This window comes from Equus asinus, chromosome 21 (genome assembly GCF_041296235.1).
Source record: "Equus asinus isolate D_3611 breed Donkey chromosome 21, EquAss-T2T_v2, whole genome shotgun sequence".
Classification (NCBI taxonomy): Eukaryota; Metazoa; Chordata; class Mammalia; order Perissodactyla; family Equidae; genus Equus; species Equus asinus.
Window position 1 is genome coordinate 94,766,870 of NC_091810.1, and position 27,507 is coordinate 94,794,376.

A 27,507-nucleotide genomic window follows, 5' to 3' on the forward strand; every position below is an offset into this window, starting at 1 on the left:
ACTCGGCCACTGAGCCGGCCTCCTGTTTATATTTAAAAAAAAAGAGCTTTAAAGCAAATATGGCAAAATGTTAACAACTGTTGCATGTTGACGATGGCATGTAGACATCATGTAATATTTTCTGTACATCTGAAATTTTTTATAATTAAAATATTTAAAAATCCGAAGCACAATATTCTATATTAGGCACAATTTGCTCAATTAAAAAAAAAAGTGAAAGGTAAATGGCAATGTGCTAGCTTGGACTGGATCCTAAGACAGAAAAAGGACATTAGAGGAAAAACTGGTGAAATCAGAGTCCTAATTTAGTTAATAGCATTGCTCCCGTATTAACTTCTTGGTCTTGACAAGTGGACCATGGCTATATAAGATATTTACATTAGCAGAAACTGAGTGAAGCATATGAAGAAACTTTCTGTACTATCTTTTCTACAACTTTTCTGTAAATCTAAGATTATTTTTAAAATGAGTGAAAGTATCAAATCAAATTCCATATATTTTGTCTAAATGATTTTCTGCTTTCTTTTCATGGGAATTCAAGCCTTTTCAATGGCAAGTTCTACGAGCCTGTATATTTGCCAAGTGCCCTTGTTATGACTGAGGTGGCCTTACCTGCAGGTGACGTTGCCGCACCTCCCCAGTGATGGCCATCTGGATGTGAAGTAATAGGAGGGCGTCACAAGAGGCTCTGAAGCAGGGGTAACCCACGTGGAGAAGAAGTCTTTGAAACCAATCTAATCCCTGGTTTCTCTTCACTTTTCCAAATGCAACAGCTCCTCCATGAGAACCCGGGACATGCAAAGTATTTCATGGTGGGGGCTAATTAGCTGAATATGATTCACGGTCCTATAAGTTTTGAGAAGCCATTCAGAAGGCAAAACTTTGGAAAGGTAAAATTATGGTCCCAGATGTATAAAGAGCAAGCGATCCTAAGAAAGTCAGTGACTTCCTGTCAAGTCAAATGTGGAGGCACCCTTCCTTTTTGTTGTCAGTGAGGAAAGCCCCTCACCCTATCAGAGATCTCTTGGGTTTTGCAGTTCACAAAGTTAGTGGAATCTTATTTGCATAGAACATTTTTAACTTTTCAAAGTGCTTTTACCATCATTAGGTTTCATAACAGTTGCGTGAGACAGTAGGGTGTTTCCTTTTTCTTAGGTGAAGAGAATGAAGCCCAAGGAGGGTGGGCAGGGGTTGGGGGGTGGGGGAGGGTTGTCTAAGGCCAGGAAACCAGAACTCAGAGGCCGCCTCAACAAGCGTCAAAGTTTAATCTGCCGACACAGCACCTGGGGATCCTGTGAAAATGCAAATTCTGGTTCAGCGGGCCACCAGCGGGGCTCGAGATTCTGCCTACTTGACAGGCTTCCAGGTTATGCTGGTCCCCTGGCCACTCTGAGCAGCGGGAGACCGGACGGCTGGCACAGGCTGGGTACTAACTCCGCTGGTCCGCTTTCCCTGTGTGTGCCTGGCAGTGCAGATGGACTGTAACGCAATGTTTGGCAAAAGAAAGGGATCTCACCTGATGCGGTTCTCAACCAAGCAGAAATGACTTCAAGATTTCGGGATGGTGTCATGCTCTTCGGGTGGCACTGTCCTTCTCCGTGTAACCCATCTGTAATTAAACGGTGCGTGGCACACAAGTCACGGAGGCTGGAGATAGGCAGAAACACGCTTGGACACTCCCAGGATTTACTCACCTTTATGAGTTGGGTTTTGTCCGAAGTTATAATCTGTCTCAATCCCGGATGCATTTGTGCCCTAGAATCTTACAGTTATTCACTAATTGGTGCCCCACGCATCAAACAGAAATAAATGGGCAGCGCCCTGGTGGCTCCCCCACCCCCGCCCCAGCCCATAGAGCTCCTCGGCCTGGAGCTAAGCGCCCTCCCCAAGCTCTGCGCGCTGTGGGCCCTGGGAGTCTCGTTCGCCCGACGTATGAGATCTGGTCACATCCTAAATGGTAGTCAATCTCTTGTGGCCTTGTCGTAGGGAATTCCTCTGTGAAGAGAATGAGCTGCCCCTTCTGGGGACTGGATCTGGTTTGGGGGGCACAGAGCATTCTGGGTTCACTGGCTGGTGTGGAGAGGGGTGCACCCGTGCGGCACCCTGGCCCCTTCCTGTGCCCTAGGATGGGGCTGGGGACAGGGCAGCTGACAGCCCCCAGCGCTTGTTCTAAACAGCAAGTGTGGTTGCTGGACTCCTTCCTCGTAACTGGACAGACTGGTGTGGTGAGGTGTCAGCTTTCTTTATAAAGCACTTTTGGTTTCCTTAATGACACTTATTATGAACGGTTCTCAAATATGACTGAAGGACAAATATCACTGTTGATGTATTTACTGATATCAAGCCTATCCTGGGAGAGTTGTGGACTGAATTCTGGTGCTGAGCCAGCCCCTCGCCAGAGTTGCCAGGATTGGAAGTGGTTGGGATGACGGTTACATCACGGGTGGATGATTTGACAAGACACATTCTTACTTTAAAGATCATTCTGATACGATGGGGCATTTGTTGCCCTCTTTCACTTTATCACTCAACTGAAATGTGTGTACAAAGTTTCTTACTAGCCTTGGGGGTGGTAAGAGCTGATGAAAAAAGAACGAAAAAGAAGGAAAGATGGCATTTGTTCTTAAGGATTCCATACTCTAGCTGAGAAACTGAGAGAGAAAACTAATAAATATGATAACATAATGGTAACAGGCCCTCCGGGACCAGTTCAACTGACCCCATCTTACCAACAGAGTGATTAAGGATTGTCAGTCAGAAAATTTGCAAAGTCACACAGCCAGAACATGTGCAAAAATGTCTTGCCCCGAAATGACTGTGGAACCAAAGATCCTCCTCCCCATGGAGCCAAAGGACCAGGACACAAGTGGAACTTGAAAGTCGGACTCTTATCAGAAGCAGGGGGTCCCTCGTTCAGGAAGACCCGGTGTTAAAATTCCTTCCCCACTTCATCAGAAATGCTTAGGGCCTCATTGTAAATGTTTAGAACTCTGTCATAAACGTTTAGAAGCCCACCAATCAAAACCTGTCCCGCCAGTGTTTCTGCGTGCCAGTCGGTTCTCCCTAAACTCTTAAATTTTGCCCCAAATCCTGAATCGGGGAGATAGATCTGAGGGCACACACCCCCTTGTCTCCCTGCAGATGAATCTGACAGAATAAAGCTGACTTCTTTCCCCAAAGGCTGATGTCATAATTAATTGGCTTCTTATGCACATCAGGCAGAGAACCGCAATGGTGTGCAGTAACATAATCAATGCTAACTAGTCCAGAGTCATCAATCCCAAAGAGAGTGTTTCTGACTCATATGGCGAGGGAAACCTTCCCAGAGGAGGTGAAATTTAGGCTACACTTTGAAGAATAGACAGTTTTGTAATGTCGGGAAAATGAGCAAAAACACTCAAGGAAAGCACGAGGTATCTGAAAAGGGAAAGTAGACTCTTGGGGCTGGAACAGGGCTATGGAGGGGAGCCGTGGGGGACAAGGGTGGGAAGGTAGGTTGGGCCATGTCGTGAAGCGCCACGAAAATCAAAGCTAAAGAGTGATTTCATCCCAACAGCAGTGGGAAGCCACTGAAGTTGATTAAACCTTCAGATTTTACCTTCACGGAACACTCACAGCGGTTCATGAGATTAATAAACCACCTCCTAAAATGAAATGAGACAGTCCTAAAGAATCTTAATTCCTTAGCACTCAGTATATTAAAGAGCCCGTTTGGTTATGATCACAAGACCAGTTTTCTAATCCTTGCCCCGCTACTGGTTCATCGGTGATGGCGAAGAACTCTTCTAGGCCATGATTTCCTCAGGAGTAAAGTAAAGGTCAATCAGATCATTGCTCAAGTTCCTTGCAGCTCTAAAATCAATTATTCTCATTCCACTGTTTCAGAGACTTTCTCCACAGCAGTGAGAAAAGAATGATATTGAAAATCATAGTTTTAATTATTTAAATTTGCGGATTTGTTTTAATTCCATCTGCATCCCAAAGTAGAACTTTGCACGCTGGAAAAGAAGCCACACAGGGTTTATTCACTGAAACTTAGATATAAAATCTATCTATGAAGGGCACATGACTGCATGTTTTTGACTACTGGACTATCAAATGAGAATTATTTTTCAACATCACAGATGAAAAATTTTAAAACAAAATACAATAAATTATGGCAAAATACTTTTTAAAAATGTACTCGAATATGTTACAGTGGATAACATTATTGATTCAATCTTCATATTTTGGGGCTGTACAGGAAATGCCAAGAGTAAACTTGTCACTTATTCATCTTCAAAAGAAATTGCATCCATAAAAGGACAAGTTCTTTTTTTCTTCTTTGAATTGGCAACATGAAAAAAAATTTAAGAGCTCTTCTAAAAGCAGAAGCGAAGAGCTCATGAAAACAGAAGTGTTCGTGTGGAAGTTTTGCAATCATTCCTTTGGCTCCCCGAGGGCACCGTGGGTCAAGGAAACTTGCTCCGTTTCTACTCTGCCTGCACTAGCTCCCCAAGGACAGACACCGTTGACCTGGTTTTACTTTTCCTTGGAAATACTTATCACAATTCTGGTCGCTTCATTTTATTGTCTTTCCCCCACTTAAGTGCTGGGATTCTGTATTCACAGCTCTAACTCCACATTTGGCCCATACGTTACTCAATATTCATTGAATAAATGAATTTTTTATTTATCTGCAAACTGAGGCACTTGGACTAAATTTCCCATGTCCTTTCTATCTTTATGATTCTGTGATCTACATGAATTTACTTTGAATTATTTAAGTCCAGACAGTTGAATTTTTCCCTTCAGCTTAATTTCCAGCCTTTGATTGCTCGTTAGTACTCTTTCCAAATTAGGATATTTTTGTCCTGGTTCAACTGACGAGAAAGCAGTACTAGCAGGGAGAGCGGGCTAAGTTCACACAGGAAAGGGTTCTCTGAGGGCTGACGGACGATTTGCAGCTGAACCCAACTCCTACCTCTTAAAGTTGTGGTTTACGTCTAAAACAATAACAAAACAACTAAAAAGGTAGGTAAGGACAAATCAAACTTCAGATCAATTTCTAAGTGGAAAATTTGATGATGTTCTAAATTTTACAGATGCTAAAGCACAATGCCATTTTGTTGGCGTGGCTCCCAAGAACATAACTGGGAGCTGCACGGTAATCCTCGGTGCCAGTAAACCTCCAGGAACCTCAGGGAGAAGAGCCAGGGCCTCAGCTGAACCCACAGTTCTTCAGCGTCCTAAGTCCAAGCCCATTACAATGCACTCCATTACAAACGAAAATCTTTACTTTCTTTGGAAGCCCACTCTATTTTGAGCAACACTATATACAACCCAACAGATACTATGAAATCACTGACAGCTTCTTGAAATGTTATAGCTAAATTACAAAAAGTAATTGGACAATGTAAACAACCCCAATAAAGTATTTATTCTCATACTGTGATCAACATTTGATGACATATAAAATTCAGTTGGGAAACAGAGATCAAAAGAACTGTGCTTTTCCCTTAAAGCAGACTCAATGCCTTGAGCGTAAATCTTGGATGGGGAAGTATTTAATTCATTGTGCTTTTTATGTATTTTTCTTGCTACCTAGTCCCAGTTTTAACCTTAAATCTGTGCCTCTGGGAACTATTTCTTTTAACTCAAATACAACGTACTACTACTCATTCTGTAAAATCATTGTCTATTAACTATAAAAAGTACACTCAGATAAGAACTCTGTAAAATCACTTCCTTTTAGAAGCCATCAAATATTCAGGGAACTTTATTTTTAAAGGATAAATCAAATAAGACATAGCTTTCATTGTTCCAAACATGCATAATCCATCCTTAGTATAAAATGTACTCAATCGGTAAAGTACACATGAAATACAAAGGGAATGCAACTTCACATATGTAGAACGATTGCTAGCTATAGCAATTTAACAGTCAAATTAATACACTGTGCATTAAGACAAAAACAAAAAAACCAACATCTTAAAGCCAATTATAGTACACCAAGGGAAATTCTGCTATGGAATGGTCTGACTCAAAGCAAAGAATAAGGCACCTGCTATGAATTTAGAGTAACTTTCATTTTTAAAGTTACAATGAAACAGAATGTTAACCAGGACACTTGTTTCAAAGAGGGAAACAAGTACAGGGGTTGATTTCCTGGGTGAGAAAGGCAGGTAACAATGTAGATGAAAACCTGCTGGCGCAAGGTTGGCCGATTCCTTTTCTATGCCAGAGTACTCAAGTTCCTACACATCCTTACCAACTCCCCTCCCTCGCTCCCCCCACACTCGGGGGATCAGAGGCGCTCTCTGAGACTCTCACCATGTGTAGACTAGGTAGCACATTTCCCTTCAGTTCCTCTTAAAACAGCTTATTTTAAAAGAGATATCCTGAGGCAATTAAAGCAAACGAGCAGCTTTCTTTCCGATTCATTAATACATAGACACTTCTCAGGCTTTTTTCATCAAGTTATGGCTAAGTATTTAAATAGCCAATGCTTGCAATTTTCAATAGTACCAAGAAACCCAAAACCTGCCTTATCACTCACCCTTACCGTTAGTAAAAAGAAAGTTTGATCAATCATAACCTATAAAGTCAAACAAAGGGAAGACTAAAGACTGATCCTTGTCAGTAAATCCATTTAATTGCAGATGACACTTTAGTCTATCTAATACCCTAACAGAATTCTAATCATAAATCTAGAAAAAGCATTCCCAAACTAAGTCTAACTTTTTAGTTGATGTGCCCTTTTTGGTATTGAAAGTGCTGTTAACATGCTAACATCTTACGGCACACTGGTCTCAACAGTATGTCCTGACGAGGCATCCATTTATAGTAGTATTTTCCCTTAAAACGTTGTCTAGCATAGTAGACCCCGCTTTGATACATTAAAGTAATTCCGGTGCCATCGATGGTGACACAAGCAAACCTTCTCTGACTCTCCTCCACCACGGCAGCTTGCAGTGAGACTGAAGTGACTGATGAAGTTGCAAAACGCTAACCCACGTTTTCTTACGGCAACTTAGGTTAGCATGTTCCCTCATGCAAAATCCAAGGTCGTGTCATAGAAATAATATTGTTAACACAGACATTGTGGTTGTTAGCATCTGCCTTTATATTAGGCATTTACAAGCTTTTAAAATTTTTTAGGTGCTAAAGATTGTGGGAAAACTAGGCTGACTGTCTAGTTGTTCCGTTTATCAGCACTTTATTACAGGACAGTTAGAAGACCCTGTATGGGAGTGTGCTTTCAATTCAAGAAACAGTAATAAAGTGCCTAGCTATATGAAAACCATGAGATTCCGAATTTTAAATTAAGCTAATTGCATTTACACATCAGGATTAACAAAATCCAGACCCTGTCTACACAGATTTAATCTAATTATCTATACGGTATACTGTTTTAATAACCACATTAAAAAAAAACTTACTCTTTACTGACTGAATAAGTAGGGTCCACTACTGTAGCTTAACAATCAAATTTTATTGCTTTATTCATGTGGTGCTTTTGCAAGGCACTGTGGTATGGACTAGAAAATTGGAATGACTCGTGAAGAAACCTTGGAATGACACACGAAGGATGGTATGAAAAGTCATTCTGAGGCAGGATACTTTACTGAATTGTTTTTAACCAGGGTATCAAACATTGGGAATGAGTTCAAGTTAAAATTCACAGGAGAATGGAAACATCTTAAGGTCAGCCACTTCACATGCCCATCCTGATACTTTGAATAATCTGGAAAATTGCTGTAAAGAGAAAGAGCAAATATTAAAACATGCTTTGAATAAAACAGATCTTGCAACTGACAAATATTTATTAAGGTAGTTCAAGACTCCAAGAGCACCCTTACAGTTACTGGCAAATGCTACGTAACTTCATTGTAATAAGAAGTGAAAACAGGCTGGCCTGCATTAATAAAACAATTAAATGTCCGGAAGTTATTTTTCTTCAATCTCAGCTTCTCTGAATTTTGTCTAACTGTCCAAGAGAGTTGACAAATAAGCAATCATTTTAGAAAGAACTTTTAAAGCATCAAAGCAAACAGCTTTTTCTAGCATACAATTATTTTGGTTTATCCCTAAATATTAAATGTCCTTTCAAGGCCTGGCCTACAATGTATGCATGTTTCCTCATTCTCACAAAGCTGAAACTCAATAATCTTTAGGTTACATAAATTGCTTGGCTCTTGGCCATTTATCAGGGAAAGCTTCCAACTGGTAAGTTTAGGAGACAGGCAAGTGCACAGTTTGAGAAATCTCAGTAACCTGAGAATGTCAGAACGTGGAAAACAGAAACACGGACTTCCACATCGACAACTCGCACGTTAAAATAACAAACGGAGAGAGGAAAGACATTTTGTAATCCATCTGCCGAGACACGAGTCTGTTCCTCTAACAGCAAGCTGCTCTGATAACTAATTTTTCCTACCATATGTCAAACGTTTCTTTCATCAATCTCAAAACACTGGTCTCATACATTAAATTCCCAAGCAGGTACATTTCCTCTGGAGTGGATCAATCCTTTGTACTAGCTTTACTCTATAGAATAAACCCAATTTTGACATAAAGACATCAGATCCTGGGTTGTATTAATAAGTCCGAACACCCATATGGACACGATACTCACAGGCTTCTGTTCTGCAAAGGCACCGATAATGGGGCTACAAAACACTCTCGACTCTCACCCCCGGGGGTATTTTTGTGTCGGTCTGGACTTCTCCCAAGTCGACCATTCCTAAGGACCCGACCTCCTTTTCCTGATCTCCCGTGGGCACAAACCAAGCCGGGAGAAGTTTCTGGAGCACATATGTGGGACAAGCAATTTGGTTCAGAGGGAACCGAATCATGTGGCGCTCCCGGCAGGTGGGTTGAGGACCACGCGGGGAGGATCCACCACTGATGGGTCACCACGTCATCCCAACCCGTCCCCACCACCCTCCCGCAGGGAAGCCCCCCGAACACTCACCAGAACCACAAACGACGAAAATAAAGAGAGCCAGCAGCCAGGGTCCCACGGACGCCTTCTCTTCGGGAGCATTTCTCTGCAAAAGGAAAGGCCGCGGGTTCACACGCGGGGCACCCCGCGGCCCGGCCCCCGCGCCGCCCCCCGGCCCCCGGCCCGCTCCCGGGGCTGCGGCGGCGCGCGGCTCACCGAGGTCTTGGCGACGTTGCCGCGCTGCGTGATGTTCTTGCTGTGCTTCTCGTTGGCCATCCGGATCCGCTGCTTGGCGACCATCTTCGCGGCGCCTCGCCCGCCCGCCCGCGCGGCCGCTGCGGCGCTGCGCTCGGCTCCCGGGCCGCGCCGCCGGGCAGGAGCTCCCGGGCGGGCGCTGGCTGCGGCCGTGGGCCTGGGCGCGGGGGGCGCGGGCCGCCGACCGACCGACGACGCCGACCGGCCGCCGAGCGAGGCCGGCGCGCGGGAGCAGAGGACGGGCCGCCGGAGTCCCGCGCCGCCGCCGGGAGCGTGGAGGGAAGAGGAAGGCGACGAACGCAACAACCGGACGATGCAGCCCGGCGCCGCGAGCTCCTTCGGGTTCGGCTGCCAACGTCAGCACCGGCCGGGCCCCGCCCCGCGGAAGGGCGGGCTCCGCCTGCCCGGAGGGAGGGAGAGCGCCCGCCCCGGCTCTGTGGAGCGTCGCCCTGGAGCTGCGCGTGCGCTGCAGGGCTCCTTCTCCGCGGCGCTCTGCAGCCGGAAGTGGATTGGCCCCGAGGCTGGTGGCCCCGGAAACGCCAATCCGCCGTCTCCGCGCCTGAGGAGACGTGTAGGGGCCGGGTTCGGCCCTCGTGAACTCTGACCCGAGCGGAAGGGTTTCTCTTTCCGGGACAAGATGGCGCCGTCCACGCCGCTGCTGACAGGTAAGTTGTGAACGGGCAGGGGACTGTTTCTTCAGAGCAGTTTCTGTTTGTGTCTCTGCCCGTGGGGGCTACCCGAGAAGCCTTGGAATCTGATGCGCCCTGTCTTGCGCGTTGCGGCAGAGGCTTAGGGCCTTCGGGTTTCTCGGTGTAGCGTGGCCATCGGAAGTGAGGCCCCCGCCTCTGGCTCCGCCGTTCCCCCTCCCTTTTGCCCATCTATCATTCTTCCCGGCCGCTTCCCGTTCTGCGAGAATGGAGGAGGCGGGGTGCGAACAGCAAGTGCTGGCTGACTTTGTTCCCCTGGGCCTGCAGTCTTGGCGTTACACGAACCCTTGTCTGGTGACAGGCCTTTCGCTCTGTAATAAGCTGCTGACCTAGTCCTCTAGAATGACCGACCACACGTTAAATACGCCTGAATTTAGGGAATGCCGAATTCTGTACTCCTTGCTTTAATGAAATGTGTAGGACTTAATGGGGAGAGTGGAGCTGTGGAGGTGTAGGTTTCAAGTGATCAAAGTGAGGTCTGAGGTGGTAGCTGTGGGCATTATAAGGTAATCTAGCAACGTTTGATGGTGAAATGGTTATGAGCATTTTAGAATTAGAACAGTAGAGGATTCCTGAGGTTTTGAAGCTGAGGCTGTGGGAGAAGATAATAGACTTCGTCTCGAGCAGTGTCAGGGAAGGCTTAATTAGGGCAATGGCTGGGAGTCTTATGTATGAGTATCAAGTAAGGAGAGGGAAGTAAGGGAGGGAAAAGAATGGAAGGCTTTGATTGTTACCAATAACTTATATAGAAGAAAAAGAAGTCAGTATGAGAAAGGTTGTCTGCTTTCGAGGACGGGGCTTATTTCCCGAGACTTGAGCCTTAACAAGCTTTTGTACCTTTTGCCACTGTACATTTTAAGATCTTTGTTATCAAGCATCATGCCCACTCATATTCAATCCGGCTGCGACAGTTCATTCATCAAACATTTATCAAATACTAAGTATATTTTGTTAGATAATATGCCAGGCAGATACTGTTTAAAAGGCATAATTACATAATTAAATGAATTTTTTCTCTAGCTTCATAAGGTAGCTCGTATGTTATTCATAATTTTGAAATACTAAATGCCTATTTGAACTCTAATTTTAAAAATTAGAACATTTTGAAGTCCGATTAATTTTCTCCCTTTTAAAAATCATGACAGTGGCTCCTCACTGCTTGCAGGGTAAATTCCATCCTGTTCAGCTTAGCAGGTGGAACCCGTTGTAGTCCTTGAACAGCTCCTGCGTTCGTTTATTTCCTTCCCACCCCATTCTAGTTTGTGTTCCATCAGTACTGAGCTGCTTATAGAGCCGTTAAACAACCTGCTTCTTCAGTCTGGAGCTATTCCTCTTGATGGCTAGTTGCTTTACATCTTTTAAAGTTCATTTCAGACATTATTGGTTTGTGAAGCCTTTTCTCGCTTCCCAGATAGCCAGTCACTCCCTAGGCTATTTTTGTACCTCATATATACTTGGCTTTTTTTCGCTTACCACATAGGATAATTACCTAGTTGTTTACAGCTTTTCTCCCCCACTAGGCTGTATTTCTTGATGGCGGGGGCAGGGTCTTGGTCATCCCCACCTTCTGGAGGAATAAATTGATGAAAGATAACCACTTCTTATAAAGTCTGAGTACACCACATTAAGCTATCTCCACATTCTTTCTATTCACTCGTTCACATTCAGTCACTTCTAATTAAAATGAATCCCTCATTAGAAAGTTGTATGTAGAAGAAATTGTTGCAGTTATTGAAACGAGTTTGTTTTGAGTCCACATTTTTGCTTTTTATTAACTTGTGATACAGTTTATCTTCTGTTATGAACCTGATTTTGTGTTTCTTCTAATAAACTTTATATGTCCATTTATTCGAATTTTCATAAGAAGTTGCTCAAACTGATTAAATTCAGTAGAGCATCTTAGTGGTTCCAAAATGCCTTGCAGCACTTTCTCATAGTACGCTTCTGTGTAGGGAGGTGTGAAATAAAATGTGTTTTAAATAGTGGTTTATTTGTATGGACAAAAGTATAATGAGTCAATATGATTTTTATGATGACTTCACTTGATAAAAATAGACCCATCTATTGTAAAGCATCATTGCAAAGAAGCATATTGCAAAGAAGATTTTCTGATTTAATGGGATGAACAGTGTCATCAGTCTTTAAAGTAGCTTTGATGTGTACTTTTGTCCGATGGAATGTGTTTTTAACTTAGTGCAAAAATCTTGATCTATTCAACTTTTTATTTTAATTTAACACTTTTGTCCAGTATTCCCAAACAACTCCCTTCTTGAGAAATGTTGAAAAGCTTTTGACTGTTTTAATTTCTTGCCATATTGTGAACAAAGCATTACCAAAAACGATGGGCTTTTTAAAAGCCTTTTATTTTGATAGAATTTAAGACTTAGAAGTTGTGAGAACAGTGAGGAGAGTTCTCGTGTACTCTTTGCCTAGCTTTCCCCGTGATAATACGTAGCTTATATACCCATAGCCCATGATCAGAACCAGGAAATTGACAATGGTGCAGTAGTATTTACTAAACTGCAGTCTTTATGTGGATTTCACCAGTTTGTCTATGTGTGTATAGCAGTAAAGAAATTTTATCACATGTGTACATTCATGTAACCACCACTATCAGAACTGCTAGTAGAGGGTATAGACTTGCTCCATCCAATACAGAACTGCTCCCTCACCACACAGAAGATGCTCCCCTTTCATGGTCAGACCCTCCCTCCATCTCTAACCTTTGGCAACCACTGATCTGTCCTCCATCATGATAATTTTGTCTTTTTAGGAGTGCTATGTAAACAGAATCATAGAGTGTGCAACCTTTGGATTTTTGTTTTGAAAGTTCTTTTTTAGAATGTGAACATGTGCTTGTTGAAAAGCAGTCGGTTAATTTGACTCAAGACTTTGCTTCTCCAGAAACATACTAAAACCAGAAATTGAAAACCACATGAGATTGAATGCTACTTGAGCAGGAGAGACATGGCACTTTTCACCCTGACTTTTCTGCGAAGTGTTGCCTTCTAAGATTTTGGATTAATAATCTGCATGAATGAGGATGGGTTAAGTGGAGATTTTTTCCCCCATTCCTGTCCTAGTCCGTTCTGGCTCCTATAACAAAAGTACCGTGGACTGAGTGACTTAATAAACATTTTTATTTATTTCTCGCAGTTCTGGAGATTGGGAAATTCAAGATCAAGGCACTGGCAGATTGAGTGTCTGGTGAGCACCCACTTCCTGGTTCACAGACAGTGGTCCTCTGTCATGTCCTCATGTGGAGGAAGGGACAAGGGAGCTCTCTGGGATCTCTTTCATAAGGGCACTAATCTTACTGATGAGGGCTCTGCCTTATGACCTGATTACCTGCCAAAGGTCCCACCTCCAAATACCATCACATTAGGGATTAAGTTTCAACATAAGAGTTGGGGGGCAAGTACATGTGCAGTTTATAGCAACTCCTTTGAAGTCTTCCACCTCAAAGGTATGACATAGAAATTTTAGAAAAGGAAGACCCTGTGCTAGTTGCCCTGAGTACACTGAGAGTTCCCACTGCTGTGGCCAGAAGGCTCCCTTCATGGGTTCTGAGGTACAGCTCCATTGTAGTATAATGTACAAACTCTTTGAAATTTTCCCAAGTAAACACTGTGGTTGGTGATGACAGCAAAATCAATCAATGTGGAGGACCAGGGTTACTAGCTACAAGTGTCATGAGAACACAGGAAGCTGAGTTGAGCTGGGAAAGTTTTTGCTTTTTCTTTTTTGCCAGTCACTTCAGGCATATGTTCTTGGGGGCAGCAACGGCAAGAGTGTGGTTTGATTGCATCACATTTTCTAATTACAGCTGCACCTTCATGGGACTAGGCTAACAATGTGCTGTTTTGTTTTCCTAGGCCTGTGTGTGAATTCTGAAAGAGAGCTCTTCGTGTGTTAAATTGCCACTGCAGTTTGTGGGAGGGACCTCATTAGGCTGATAAAATTTCATGTGATCTAGGAATAAAGTGTAATCTGCTAACTAAACTCCCTAGTTTGGGAAACTCATTTTTGATTAATCCCTCAAATAAATGTTTGTTAAAACCTTGATTACAGTGTTAAGAAAAGAATGGTCTCTTCTAATCATAGTGCATCAGACATGATATTGCAGCAGATGATTGATGTGATGAGAGACAGCACTGCTTTGTCTGAGTAGTAAGAGAATTGTGATGTACACTTGCTCTTAGCCAAAAGGACAAGAAGTGATTGAGAATTTTGATGCTAAAGAATTAAACTTAAACTTTACAGGGACCGGTCCCGTGGCTGAGTGGTTAAGTTCTCACGCTCTGCTGTGGCGGCCCAGGGTTTCACTGGTTTGGATCCTGGACGTGGACATGGCACCGCTCATCAGGCCACATTAAGGTGGCGTCCCACATGCCACAACTAGAAGGACCCACAACTAAAATATACAACTGTGTACCGGGGGGATTTGGGGAGAAAAAGCAGAAAGGAAAAAAAAAGATTGGCAACAGGTTTTAGCTCAGGTGCCAATCTTTAAAAAAAAGAATTAAACTTCATAGTTTTTAAATCTTCTAGGAAAACATTTTTTAGCACAAAATGATTTCTAAATGTCATTAGAGATTTTTAGAATAGATATGTTCGGTGTTTCATTCAAGAAGTGGCAAGACTGAGCTCCTTTGAAATCATTATGTTGAGCGCAGTGATGGATTCATTTCTTTAAATCCCTAGTGCCTAGCACATGGAGCTATGCAGGAGCCAGATCATATAGAGCCTTGTAGGCTGTGGTGTAAGGAGTTTAGATTTTGATATATGCAGAACACCTTGCTTGGCTCCAGAATATTCAAGGGCAAACTACCCACAGCAGTTTAGCAGCGCTGTCTAGTGCTCTGTTTCTGGTGAGACGTATCCAGTTGTGTACTTGTGGATGTCTAACAAACTCATCATTCACTTGTGTATTTATTTATTTTCCATTCTTCCACTAGAAAGGAAGCTCTATGAGGACATAGATTTTTATCTTGTTCATCAGTGGTTCTTTAGTTTCATTCTAACTTTACATGTTTTGTTTTTGTTTTTTGTTTTTGTTTTTGTTTTTTGCTGAGGACGATTAGCTGTGCGCTAGCATCTGTTGCCAGTCTTCCTCTTTTGCTTGAGGAAGATTAGCTCTGAGCTAACATCTGTGCCAATCTTCCTCCACTTTTTTGTTTTTTAAAGATTGGCACCTGAGCTAACATCTGTTGCCAGTCTTTTTTTTTTTTTCTTTCTCCTCAAAGCGCCCCAGTACACAGTTGTATATTCTAGTTCTGGGTCCTTCTAGTTGTGGCATGTGGGACGCCACCTCAGCGTGGCCTGATGAGCGGTGCCATGTCCGCGCCCAGGATCCAAACCATGGAAACCCTGGGCCACCAAAGTGGAGCATGCGAACTTAACCACTCAGCCACGGGGCTGGTGCCCACTTTTTTTATATGTGGGTTGCTGCCGAGCGTGGCTGATAAGTGGTATAGGTCGGCGCCTGGGATCTGAACCCGTGAACCTGGTCCACCAAAGCGGAGCATATCAAACTTAACCAGTAGGCCACGGGGCTGGCTCCTTCATTCTAACTTTAAATTATTTACTTTAGGACTGAGAATTATACTATTTTCAATATCTGAAAAGTGAGCTAGTTAATTCTGAGGTAGAAAATCAGTGTTCTGGGAACTGTGCCTTGAGAAGGGAAAGGAAATAGGCATCAGAGTTGGAGCCAAGAGTGGCCTCTATCTACCAACTTTGTTGCTTTCCCAGTAACCATGAGAAGAGTGGGAGATTTGTGATTAGCTGGCAGAAAAGGAAGCAGATGGAATTGTAGCCATGGACCTCAGTAGAACTTTTTCTTCTCTTCAGCTCTTGTACTGCTAGCACGAATTCCAGCTGATAAAGTGGTAACTCCTCACCAAGTCCTGTCAGTTTTATCTTCTAGATTTTGAACATTCGTTCTCCACTTTCCATTTGCACTGCCCCAGCCTAGTCCACGTTTCCATAATCTCTCCTGTGGGACTACTGCAGAGCCATGTTGAATAGTCTCTTCACATCCACTCTTACCTCCTTTCAGTTCATTCTCTACTCTGTAACAGATTGACCTTTTCTTTTTTTTTTTAAGATTTCTATTTTTTTCCTTTTTCTCCCCAAAGCTCCCTGGTACATAGTTGTGTATTTTTAGTTGTGGGTCCTTCTAGTTGTGGCATGTGGGATGCCACCTCAGCATGGCCTGATGAGCAGTCCCATGTCCGCCTGCACCCAGGATTTGAACTGGCAAAACCCTGGGCCACCGCAGCGGAGTGTGAGAACTTAACCGCTCAGCCACGGGACTGGCCCCCAGATTGACCTTTTCAAAATGCAAATCTGGCTTTAAAAATCTGCCTAAAACCCTTTTGAAGTTTCTTAGGCTGTAGACCAACATTGCCTAACTTACACCACAAGATCCTGCTGAGCCTGAGCCCTGCTTTCTTGTCCAGCTCCAGATCCTTCCAGCCACCCAGCCTTTCCATTCTGCTGATGCTCCGTCGTCTCTCTTGCCGTGGAGTTACGCACTTGCTGCTTCTCTCTTTGCTTGTTAACTGCTGTTCCTCCTTCACATCTCAGCACACTAATCACTTACTCAAGGATGCTTTCCCTAACCTTCCATTTTTAGATTAAAGCTTCCTGTTATTCACTCTGTTAGCCTCATATATCTTTCTTTTGTAGCACTAAACACAGTTCTAGAATTCCATATATTTGACTTATTATTTATTAATGAGATCAGGGACAAGGCTGATTTTCCTTCCTCTTGTATCTTCAGTACTCAACATAGGATCTGGGAAGTAGGTTTTTGCCCAATAAGCATTTGTTGAATGAGTGATCAATTTATTTGGTTCAGCTTTAGATGCTTCTAATTGAGTCATTTAAAAAACTATAATCTAGTTCTATAGGTGATTTTGCTTATTTAATCTTTAACTTAGTTCCCACATAATTTTTTAGGCTATTACTCTCATTGGGGGCTTAGTAAATGAATGTTTCTTTCTTATCCCACTTGGTCTCTTCCTTTGGGAAATTGTAAATATTTTAGTAATGCCTTACATGTTTTAAGAACTTTGAGTATGTGCTGTATTTCCCTTTATTGTCTTCTGTGAAGCACACAGCCACCCCGTGTTCTAAGATTTCCGTTTTTACACTGAGGGCTCAGAGTCGGAGGTGGTGATGTATCCAGGCTTCCACAGCCAGACGCGAGCAGAAGGCTGCCTTTGAGTTCATGTCCCGCTGCCACAGCACACCTGCTTTTCACTGGTGACAGTTAAAGTTAGGAGTTCTTATTTATAAAAGTTACTTGAGAGAGTAAGCTAATACAAAGAAGATTGAACTTTGACTCAGCTTCTAATTGTTTCTAACATCCATACATTTTGAAAATGATCTTAGAAAAAAATGTGAAAACTTAGTACTAAGATGACTTTTTTCCATTTGAATAAAGAAACATAGTATGAATGTTGTATCTCAATGCACATGCATAGATTTCCTGTAAAAGATAAAAGTGGATTGATTGGAGTAGTCTCCTTAGAGACTAAATGAGTATGATTTATAGGAAGAGAAATAAGAGGGATCTCACCTGCCTTAGGCGGTTAGGACTGCTATAACAAAGTACTGCAGACTGGGTAGCTTATAAAGTGCAGAAATTTATTTCCTGCAGTTCTAGAGGCTGCAAGTCTGAGATTAGAGTGCCAGCACGGTCAGGTTCTGGGGAGGGCCCTCTTGCAGTTGTGGACTGCCGACTTACTGTATCCTTACATGGCAGAGAGAGAGCTGGCGAGCTCTCTGGGACTCTTCTTATAAGGACACTAATCCCCTTCCTGGGGCCTCCACCCTCAGGACCTAGTTACTTCTCAAAGGCCCCACCTCCAAATACCATCACAATAGGATTAGGGTTTCGACTTGAGGATTTTGGAGAGACAAACATTCAGTCTTTGCATTACCTATTTATTTCTCAGCAGTTACATGATTTCATGCAATAAGTAAGAAAAATGTGCCCATTTAATGCTAACATTCTATAGTTCTATGAAATGTTTAATAATTTCATTAATATTTTGACTGAAGGCTTCTTGTTTTTTAAAACATTTGTGATAACTCAGTATTGTTAACAAAGCCATGGTGGTTCTTTCCATTTTATTTCTTTAGTCCGAGGATCAGAAGGACTGTACATGGTGAACGGACCACCACATTTTACAGAAAGCACAGTGTTGCCAAGGTATGGTTTATTTTGTTGGGTGGTGTTATAGGGAACTATACAATACATTCTAAATTGTTTTTGTGGTTTTATTCTGAATAAGAAAGAAAAAAGACAGATAAGCTAGTTTCTTTGGGTGTATTGTATAATATTAACAGAAGACGGAAAGAATGCATGTTCTCTATCAAGAAAAATGATCTTTAGATTTGAAAATACATGCAGTTGGCCCTTCGTTTCTGCAGGTTCCACATCCTTAGATTCGACCAACCACGGTTTGAAAGGCCTACGATGGTTGCGTTTGTACTGAACATGTACAGACTTTTTTTCTTGTCATTATTCCCTAAACAATACAGCGTAACAACTATTTATATAGCATTTACATTGTTTTAGGTATTATAAGTAATCTAGGGATGACTTAAAGGATATGGGAAGATGTACGTAGGTTATATGCAAATACTACGCCATTTTATATAAGAGACTTGAGCATCGGCAGATTTTGATATCCCCAGTGGGGAGTCCTGGCACCAATCTCCCGCAGATACTGAGGGACGACTGTAATAGCTTCAGAAGGTTTAAAAGAGAAAGTGTAGACCATAGTGTAATTGAGGTCAAGCCTTTAGCTCAGAATTTTATCTTAGAGAATGAGGAAATCTTCCAGACTGATCACCAAACCACTGCCTATAATCGTCATGAAATCAGAGAATGAGACAGATATAAGAAAGGAAGGAAATACTAAAATATATATATAATATATAGCTAGATAGATATAGATATATTTTTCCCAAAAAGAAACAATGAAAGGGTAAGCCAAAAACTAATAAAAGTGATTATCTGTAGGGGGAGAGAGAGTTGCAGGATGCAGGGGGCATGTCTGTGAATGAATTTTGGTATATATAGTTTTGACTTTGGATCATGTAGTGGTTTTAAATTAAAAAAGTTAAAATGGAAAACAGAAACAAGTGAACCTAGCTTTATAATAAGTTGGTGGTATAACCTTATGATGACCTGCAAAATTCTTAAATGCATTCAATAGTTTTGTTGTTAACTGAAAGTTGATACTGTCATTTTAAATCTGTTGTAGGATAAAACAAATAGTTACAGTAATGTCATTAGGAAACAAGATTTTCTGTGTAAGAGTAAAGGGATGGACTTGCATATATCAATATGAACTCATGATTTCTTTTCATAAAATCGTTTGTATTTTCTGGTTCTGTCCATTGAGAAGGTCTAGAAGCAGCAATGACCTAGTAGCAGTGAATCCCGCTGCCTCACAGATTGTGATCTTCTCAACACCGTTCTTCTCCAAAAGGAGCCAGTTCCTTGGGGAAGTGGCCGACTCCAGGTCTGAGACATAAAATGTAGGAGCTGAGCTAGAGACGTCTAAGCCAGAAAACAAGGGAGCTATAAAAGACGGCTGGGGCTCTGTTCAAGGGTCACGGGAGTCAGTTTGAAGGGGTCACACGAACCTAAGAGGGATAGTTTGAGCATTAAGAAGAACTGTGACTAAGAGGATTAAGACATGTCAAGTATATATAATCACTCCCCCAAATCCCCTCCCTCCAGATCTTACTGGTCAGCACTGGAGGTTGATGGGGTCCTTGCTGAGCACCTTGAAAACTGATAAAGAGAAGGAATCAAGCATTTATCTCGCCTTTCCCGTACAGACTGTTTTTCAGAGTAACCAGATTGTTGATGAGGAATACTTCTTTATGAAGAATTCCAGTTAATAAATGCATAAAGAATGATGGGATTAGATAATCAGCATTTTGTAATCCTAAAGAAATCACATATCAGTGGTTCTCAAACTTTAGCATGCATCTGAATCATCCCTCCCCAGATTTTCCGATTCATGAGATCTGGGGTGGGGCCCAAGAATTGGAATTCGGAACAAGTTCCCGGGTAATGCTGATACTGCAAGTCTGGAAACCCCACTTTGAGAACCGCTAATGTCAAAAGATGCTGAAACTATTAAATGAACTGTTGATGAGGAACTTGATAATCAGGTTGGCATCACCTGAATCTGTTGACCAACTTTTATTAGACCTTGTCCTCTAGAACCTTGTTAGAGGAAATGTGGGCCCAAGACCAGCCATATTGGCATCACCTTGAACCAGTGCAGAAATGTAACATCTAGGCCCTACCCAGCTTACTGAATCAGAATCTTTATTTTAACCAGATTCTCAGGTGATTTGTATGCATGCTAGTATTTGAAAAGCACTGCTCTAGAAAACAAGAGTCTGTGTTAAAGCTTTTTGCTGCATTGCATTGGAGTGTGGGATCCCAAGGCAGCAGAAATGAGAGGAAAAGGGAAAGAGGCAAGGAAGAAGTGAAAGCAAATATAACATGGGGTGCCCTGAACTGGGCACAGATTTGCAAAACACAGCCAGGTTGCTTTGTCATGCAGTGTGTCTCCAGAGGGGCTCTGGGGAGCCACCGTGCCTCAGAACAGTCTGTTGTGGAGAGGGACGGTAAGAAATGTGCATGCAGCCGGAGCCTCTCTTGGTCTGTCTGGGTTGAATCTGAGTGCTGAGCTCCTCTTCCTGCTACTGCAGCAGGCATAAGGGAAGCTGTGCTGGAAGGTGGCCCTCACTCCTGGCGAATCTTGAGACAACCAGTGGTGTTAGGAGGTGAGGTGGCCAGGTGTCTGCATTGAATAGCTGTCCCCTGGCAGCAGGAAGGGTTAGATGAAGCTGAGGAGGCACATAATGAGTGCAGTACAATGGCAGCATCACTAAGAGTAGAACTGGAAGACATTACATGTCTCCTGGGGAAGTGCAGTAGGAACTACATGGTACTAACCTTCTGTGAAGGTTAAGAAAACTTGATTCTAATCAAGCTTTTAGATGAATGGTTCTCAAATTTGGAGGCATATTAGAATGACCTGGGCCTCTTTTAAAAACCGAGATATCCAAGTACTAGGTATTAAATGATAGTAAGGAGTTGGTAATTTTGCAAGATGAAGTGGCATAGTAGTGATTGTGTTTTTCAAAAACGTCCTCATCAGTCTGAGATGCATACTGAAGTATAGAGTAAAATGATATGACATCTGGTTTTGCTTTAAAATATTCTGGCATTAAATATGAAAGTAGAGAGTAAACAAAATGGGCCATGAGTTAATAGTTATTTAAACTTGGTGATAGGTGCATGGGTGGGTTATCATACTTTTTCTCTATTTTTGTCTATATTTGAAGTTTTTTATTTGAAAGATCGTACTAGAAGGAAATAGACAAAATTTCCCAGTTGCCAAGATTAAGAAAAGAATTGAATTCTGGATAGTCTGTTAAGCTTGCCTTCAGTCTTAAACATAATGCTTAGAATGACATATTAAAAGGACACTTTATAATCATTGAGATAAATGGGGTGATTATTAGAGTCAAAATGAGCTTGCTGAGAACAAATTGTTTCAAGCTTATCTCATTTCCTTTCTGAGTACAATTTCCAGACATCAAGAAAGAACTGTAGACATGATTTTAGCAAAGTATCTGAAAAATGAGAAAGTCTTTTGGTTGGATGATGGTAATGACAGTTGTCGTTGGTTAAGAGCTGTGAAGTCAGCTGATTAATGAGTTGATTTTAGTTTGAGGGAAGGACTGTTAAGGATCTTGTTCAGAGCTCATTCAACATTCTTAGAGTTAATTCAGATGATAGTTTAGGATGATATTTTATAGTTTATCCATTACATAAATCTGTACAGAATGACTAATATTTTAAAAGAGAAAATCAAACTGTAAATAGATCTCAGTAGGCTAGAATAATAGGCCAAACCTGGGTGGAATTTTATATGATAATTGTAAATTATCTGCCTTAAGGTTCAGAAATGAGTTGACAAGTATAGGATGGAGGACATCTTGATCATAGCTGTTTATGTGAGAGAGAGAAAAAAATGTTTCAGTAACTACAAACTGAGTATAAGCTTCTATTGTTGTGTGATTACAGAAACACAAATGTCATCTGCAGATAAATTAACGCAAAGATAGTATCCAGTTTAAGGGGGATGCACTGGTCAGCTCTCAGTGCACTATTTAATAGTTCAAATATTTATTGTCCACAAAGTTCTCATCTGTTGTGACCACATGTATGGATATCTGTGTGTACACACATCCACGCTTCTCTTTGCGTCTTCATTATCACTGGGAGAGGGACTCATAGTAGCCATCTCCAGTTGAGAGATACAGTACTTAGAGTTTTGATCATTTGATAGTGTATTGCCAGGAAGTCCAGTTTCCACAGGTCTGTTTTTGTACAGAATCCTGCATCTGCATTTATTTGGTGTGAAGATCCTCTTGTTGTTATGCTTTCTGTCTCTACTCATGAGAAATTGGTAGAAGGTCTTTATCCTTCAAATCCAGGGGCACTTGTTGGCCACTCGAGGATATTCTATCCATCATTGTTTTGTTACTCAGGTGGTCTGGGACATTCTTCACAAAGTCTCTATGTTGAAATCCTTCGGCCCTCTCAAGATCAGGGCTGACAGCTGGTAACTTGCACATTTCCTTAAATTTTGGGATTTTCACACCAACTGGTTATTCACCCAAAAGGGCTCTCTTTCTTTCTTTCTTTCTTTTTTAAAAGATTGGCACCTGAGCTAACATCTGTTGCCAACCTTCTTTTTTTTTTTCCTGCTTTTTCTCCCCAAATCCCCCCAGCACATAGTTGTATATTTTAATTGTGGGTCCTTGTAGTTGTGGCATGTGGGACGGTGCCTCAGTATGGCCTGGAGAGCAATGCCATGTCTGTGCCCAGGATTGGAACATGTGAAACCCTGGGCTGCCGAAGCAGATCGCGGGAACTTAACCGCTCAGCCATGGGGCCAGCCCCTCTTTCTTTCTTAAGATTGATCTGTTGGTATGAAATCAGTTTCTAGCTTACTTTACAGTGGTTGTTGGCACTGCAGTTTAAGAGAGAAAGTATTTTGGTAGACTAAAGCATTTTGGAATTAATTTCCGAAATTTATGTAAGTTCTTGGTCATTAAATTAGTAGTAAGATTGTGGATTTTTAATAAGAGTTTTTGAAAAGTATTAATGCTTATTAATGTAAACTTTTTTTCTTGTCATTTTCAGGGAATCTGGGAAAAATTGCAAAGTCTATACCTTTAGTAAGGATGGGACCTTGTTTGCCTGGGGCGACGGAGAAAAGTTAGTGTTCATTTATATAAAATTTTGTGTGTCTCATGAATCTAAAGCATAACTTCATTATTTGAGTAATATGTGTTTGGGTGTCATTAATAAACTCTGTCTTTTAATGTCGTGATGCAGATAGATATAATCTCCAACAAAACATCCATGGAACACTTCAAGGTTGTTCATTTCTTTTTATGTGTAATGACTTATCTAGTTACTTAAGAGTTTAAAAATAACATATGAAAAAGGACAATTTAATGCTGAAGAAGCTGAGAGGTGGTTTTCAATAGTGCTCTAAATGCCTGGTTAGGGTTTCTTAAATTCTGTGTTAACACTTAGAGAATAATTCTCTTTGCTTGTTTACCTTCGATTTAGGTACATTGTAGCCTTGCAGTTAAATTAGTAACAACTGCCTGCAGTTATTACTATTAGTTTTATTGTATATAAAGTATATCATCTTAGTATAAGTTATTCAGAAGTATGTTTAGTATCCTCTATATTACATAAAATAATCAGATTACAAAATGGTCTCACAAAAAATGCTAGCGTTTTGATTTAATGCTCATAATTTCACTGAGAAAACCAATCCATTTTAATTTTTCCATAGTCACTACAACATTTCAGTTCACAGAACGAGGAAAATGCCCAAATATTTGTTGCTTGGTTTAAAGTTATTTTGTTGTTTTTAACCAGATACACTATCTTAGGTTTTTTAAAAGGGAGAAAATGCATACATTAGTTTGAAAAGTACATTTCAAATGTTTTTTACACAGTGGTAATATATTCTGAAGTCTTCAACTCTCAGGTCAGATTGGATTAAACGTATGATTTTTAAAAATTAATGCTAAAAAGATTGTATTGAATTAGTTGATTCACTTTTTATGACTTTAGCTGACAGAATTAGCTTTTATAATTAAAGTATTAATCAGTTTTGTATTTTTTTAAAGTTACTGAATCCAACTGCTCTCATATTGTTAAGAATATAGTCATATTGAGTCTTATCCACAATGCTAAGATAACAGTCTTAATCTCAGCCTCAAAGAGAGGATACTCATATTTTCTTCTTTCTTTTGGTGTAAGCTATTGTGAGTATTTGGGTTTTGTTTTCTTAAATCCACATTTTACTTGTTTTCTATTTGAGTAATGAGTTAATAGAAATTTACTATCTAATGGACATACCATACCTCTTTCCATTGTTTATTGTCTTTTTGAGATATCCCTTATTCTATTGGCTTAGAGTTTGTTGAGTAAGTCTTTTTTCACCTTGGCAGTTAGAATTAATTATTTTACATATTTATTCATATTCCCACTTGGCTTTCTGTTGGATTCAACTCTGAATCCTTTTAATATATCCCCATATGCAGTGCCCATCTTTTTAAAAGGTATTTTCTATACCTGGTTCTAGCATTTATTTCCTTAAAATGCTGGGGCCACAATGATGTATAATATTCCTGGGGCAAGAGAAACAGATGTAGCGTATTGATTGTGGTCTTTGCTGAGTTCATGGTTAACTAAGCTGGAAACTAGAACTGATTTTTCCTTAAATATGTGTGGAGTTTTTTTCATTAAGATAAACACCTTTTGTTACACTAAGAATAACTATTAAAGGTTATCAACAACAGCAAAAAAGAAAGCTTCATGCAATTCTAAAATATGTAATTTATAGTAAGTTGTAAAGAATCTCATGTGTGTGTGTTTGAACAATATGCAATAATCATTTATTCTTACCAATTTCTGCTTATCCTAATCCAGTGTCCTCAAACTTGAGTAGGACAAAGTAATTTTAAGCAAGTTCTAGAATCAGATGGAGTATAATTTTTTTTACCCAAAAGAGTACATAAGAGCAAGTCAGGCCAAACTAGTGTAAAGTTTGGCTGTGGCCTTTATCGTTTGTATGATCTTGGGCAAATCATCACACCGTTTAATTTTTCTAAGCCTCACCATTAGTAAAATGGAGATGATAATACCTATCTTATAAGACTGTTGTGAGGATTAAATGAGAAAATGTACGTAAAGTGTTAAGACCAGAACATGGTATATAGGAAGCATCCAAAAAATGGAAATTGCTTTTATTATTACTATTGTAATCTTTGTCATTATCTTAGCACAATCATTCTTACAGTCCCAGCTTTTGGAGACTGCTTCTGAGATTTTTATAGACATCGCAAGTCTCCTTGCTGATTTCCCTGGCTGCTGCAGGTCACATTTATTCAAGCTGGAAAGTATGCTTTTGCTTTAGCATGTCTGTTTCTTTCTGATTTTCTATACCTCAGCTCGTCTAGCTCTGTGTTCACTTAAAGGCATGTTGTTCGTGGAACGTGAATCATCTCTTGTGTCTTTCTGCTAATTCTGTATTATTCCCCAACACCAGCCTTATCCTTATATAGGGGTGTTTTGGTAAAATGTGCACTTTTTTTTAGTTAAGGTATTTATTGAATATTTTCTAGAACTAACTGAAAATTGAGTTTTATGAAAAATGAAGAGTTAGAGTGATCTGTATTTGAAAAGAAGTATGAATGTTTTGGATAATGCTGGCTATTATAAAACAGTATTTCATTGCTGAAGTAATTTCTTTTGAAACCAGAATAAATATTATCAATGTCACTAACAAGAGACTCCTGCACTCCTTCAACCTCCCAAAGGCAGTTTGCCTTGAGTTCTCGCCAAAAAACACTGTCCTGGCAACGTGGCAGCCTTATACTAGTAAGTATTTTCCAATTGTAAAAATATTCTGACAGGACCAGTTCAACTCAGTGTGGAAAAAGAGAATGTTTATAACCTTATAGGAAAGTAGTTAATCTTTATGGTAGTAAATAGTATTTGTAAATGTTTTTAATCAGCCGTTAATCTTGTGTTCCCCAAGTACAATGAGCTTTAGGTAATATCAAGGTATAGTAAGTTAGTGAAAAGACCCATCATGAGATGGAGGAAGAGAAGGAGCTAAGGGAAAATTTAGAAAGTAAATAACCACTAGATAGAGAAGGTCTCAAACATTAAGGATGCTAGTGACCTTTAACGTGAAGAAAGGTGGGGCCGGGCCGGTGGCGTAGGGCTTAAGTGCACACGTTCCGCTTCTCCACGGCCCGGGGTTCACCAGTTCAGATCCCAGGTGTGGACATGGCCCCGCTTGGCAAAAGCCATGCTGTGGTAGGCGTCCCACGTATAAAGTAGAGGAAGATGGGCACGATGTTAGCTCAGGGCCAGTCTTCCTCAGCAAAAAGAGGAGGATTGGCAGTAGTTAGCTCAGGGCTAATCTTCCTCAAAAAAAAAAATGTAAAATGAAAAAAGGCTTTCAATAATCATTATAAATGAAAGAGGAAGTACAGTAGACACAACATCTAAGAAATGTGAGTGGTCCAACAGAGAGGAGGGAATGGTGTGCTGATTTCTAACACATTTAAAGATATATAATACGTGAACATTTCACGTGCTTCAGAGATGAGTAGGAAAATATTGAGAACTGGTCTAGGGGCTTATTTATTTATTTTGAGGAAGATTAGCCCTGAGCTAACATCTGCTGCCAATCCTTTTGCTGAGGAAGACTGGCCCTGAGCTCACATCCATGCCCATCTTCCTCTACTTTCTATGTGGGACGCCTCCCACAGCATGGCGTGCGAAGCGGTGCCATGTTCACACCTGGGATCTGAACCGGGGAACCCCGGGCCCCCGAAGCGGAACGTGCAAGCTTGACGGCTGTGCCACTGGGCCAGCCCTAGGGGGTTATTTTAAGAATCATTTTCTAAAAATGTGGATATTGTTCGGTAAATAGAAGAAAATAGTTCCTTTTTGGGTTATAAATTTTCTGAGTTTGTTCTTTCAAGAGGCTTGGACTCTAATGAGTCTTACTTTTCCAAGTAAATAAAAGAGCAATTGAGAATCCGTTGAGAATCATGGATGGTTTTAACATAACTTTTGTGTGTGTGTGACTTATAGATATAAGCTTTCATAATAGGACAGTTTAAGCCATTTAACAGCAAACACGTCAAACTTAATAAATAAGAAATCTCTTAAGTACTTTTTTAAAGATTGGCACCTCAGCTAACAACTGTTGCCAATCGTTTTTTTTTTTTTTTCCTGCTTTGTCTCCCCAAATCCTCCGGTACATAGTTGTATATCTTAGTTTCAGGTCCTTCTAGTTGTGGTTAAGTATTCTTAAAATCTATAGTAATTAGCTCATTTCAGAAATGCTGAACTTTGGTCAAACAGCTGTCATGTCGCCATGGCTTTAGGAATGGATGAGTAAATCTATAATTAAAGCTAGAGGGGAAAGTCGATTTAAAGCAACTCTTCATTTT

The 27,507-nt window shown here is 41.0% G+C and overlaps 2 protein-coding genes across 4 annotated transcripts in view; one reads left to right on the plus strand and one right to left on the minus strand.

Annotated features, from left to right (window-relative positions):
• Positions 1 to 5,728: 5,728 nt before the first annotated feature.
• On the minus strand, positions 5,729 to 9,530 carry SERP1 (stress associated endoplasmic reticulum protein 1). The gene is made up of 3 exons (XM_044754080.2): positions 9,143 to 9,530; positions 8,957 to 9,032; positions 5,729 to 7,737 (listed from the first exon to the last, which is right to left on the minus strand). The coding sequence occupies exons 1-3, from the start codon at positions 9,224 to 9,226 to the stop codon at positions 7,697 to 7,699; spliced, it is 201 nt and encodes a 66-aa protein (XP_044610015.2). The 5' UTR covers positions 9,227 to 9,530; the 3' UTR covers positions 5,729 to 7,696.
• Positions 9,531 to 9,557: 27 nt separating this feature from the next.
• Positions 9,558 to 27,507, plus strand: part of EIF2A (eukaryotic translation initiation factor 2A) — a 35,507-nt gene continuing 17,557 nt past the window's right edge. Inside the window, exons 1-5 of one of the 3 annotated variants that reach the window (XM_070493661.1) lie at positions 9,788 to 9,846; positions 13,045 to 13,095; positions 18,043 to 18,112; positions 23,153 to 23,227; positions 25,797 to 25,915. In XM_070493661.1, the coding sequence (XP_070349762.1) occupies positions 18,066 to 18,112; positions 23,153 to 23,227; positions 25,797 to 25,915 (241 nt within the window). In that variant the 5' untranslated portion in view covers positions 9,788 to 9,846; positions 13,045 to 13,095; positions 18,043 to 18,065. Of the gene's footprint in view, positions 9,847 to 13,044; positions 13,096 to 18,042; positions 18,113 to 23,152; positions 23,228 to 25,796; positions 25,916 to 27,507 lie in introns of all 3 variants that reach the window. The other 2 variants (XM_014838568.3, XM_070493662.1) reach the window with 2 other exon arrangements.

Coding starts and splice junctions, on each gene's coding strand:
- SERP1 (XM_044754080.2), bottom strand. CDS start 9,226: ATGGTCGCCAAGCAGCGGATCCGGATGGCCAACGAGAAGCACAGCAAG. Junction 9,033..9,142: donor GCAACGTCGCCAAGACCTCG/GTGAGCCGCGCG, acceptor TTCCTTTTGCAG/AGAAATGCTCCCGAAGAGAA. Junction 7,738..8,956: donor TTTCGTCGTTTGTGGTTCTG/GTGAGTGTTCGG, acceptor TTCTCTTTACAG/CAATTTTCCAGATTATTCAA.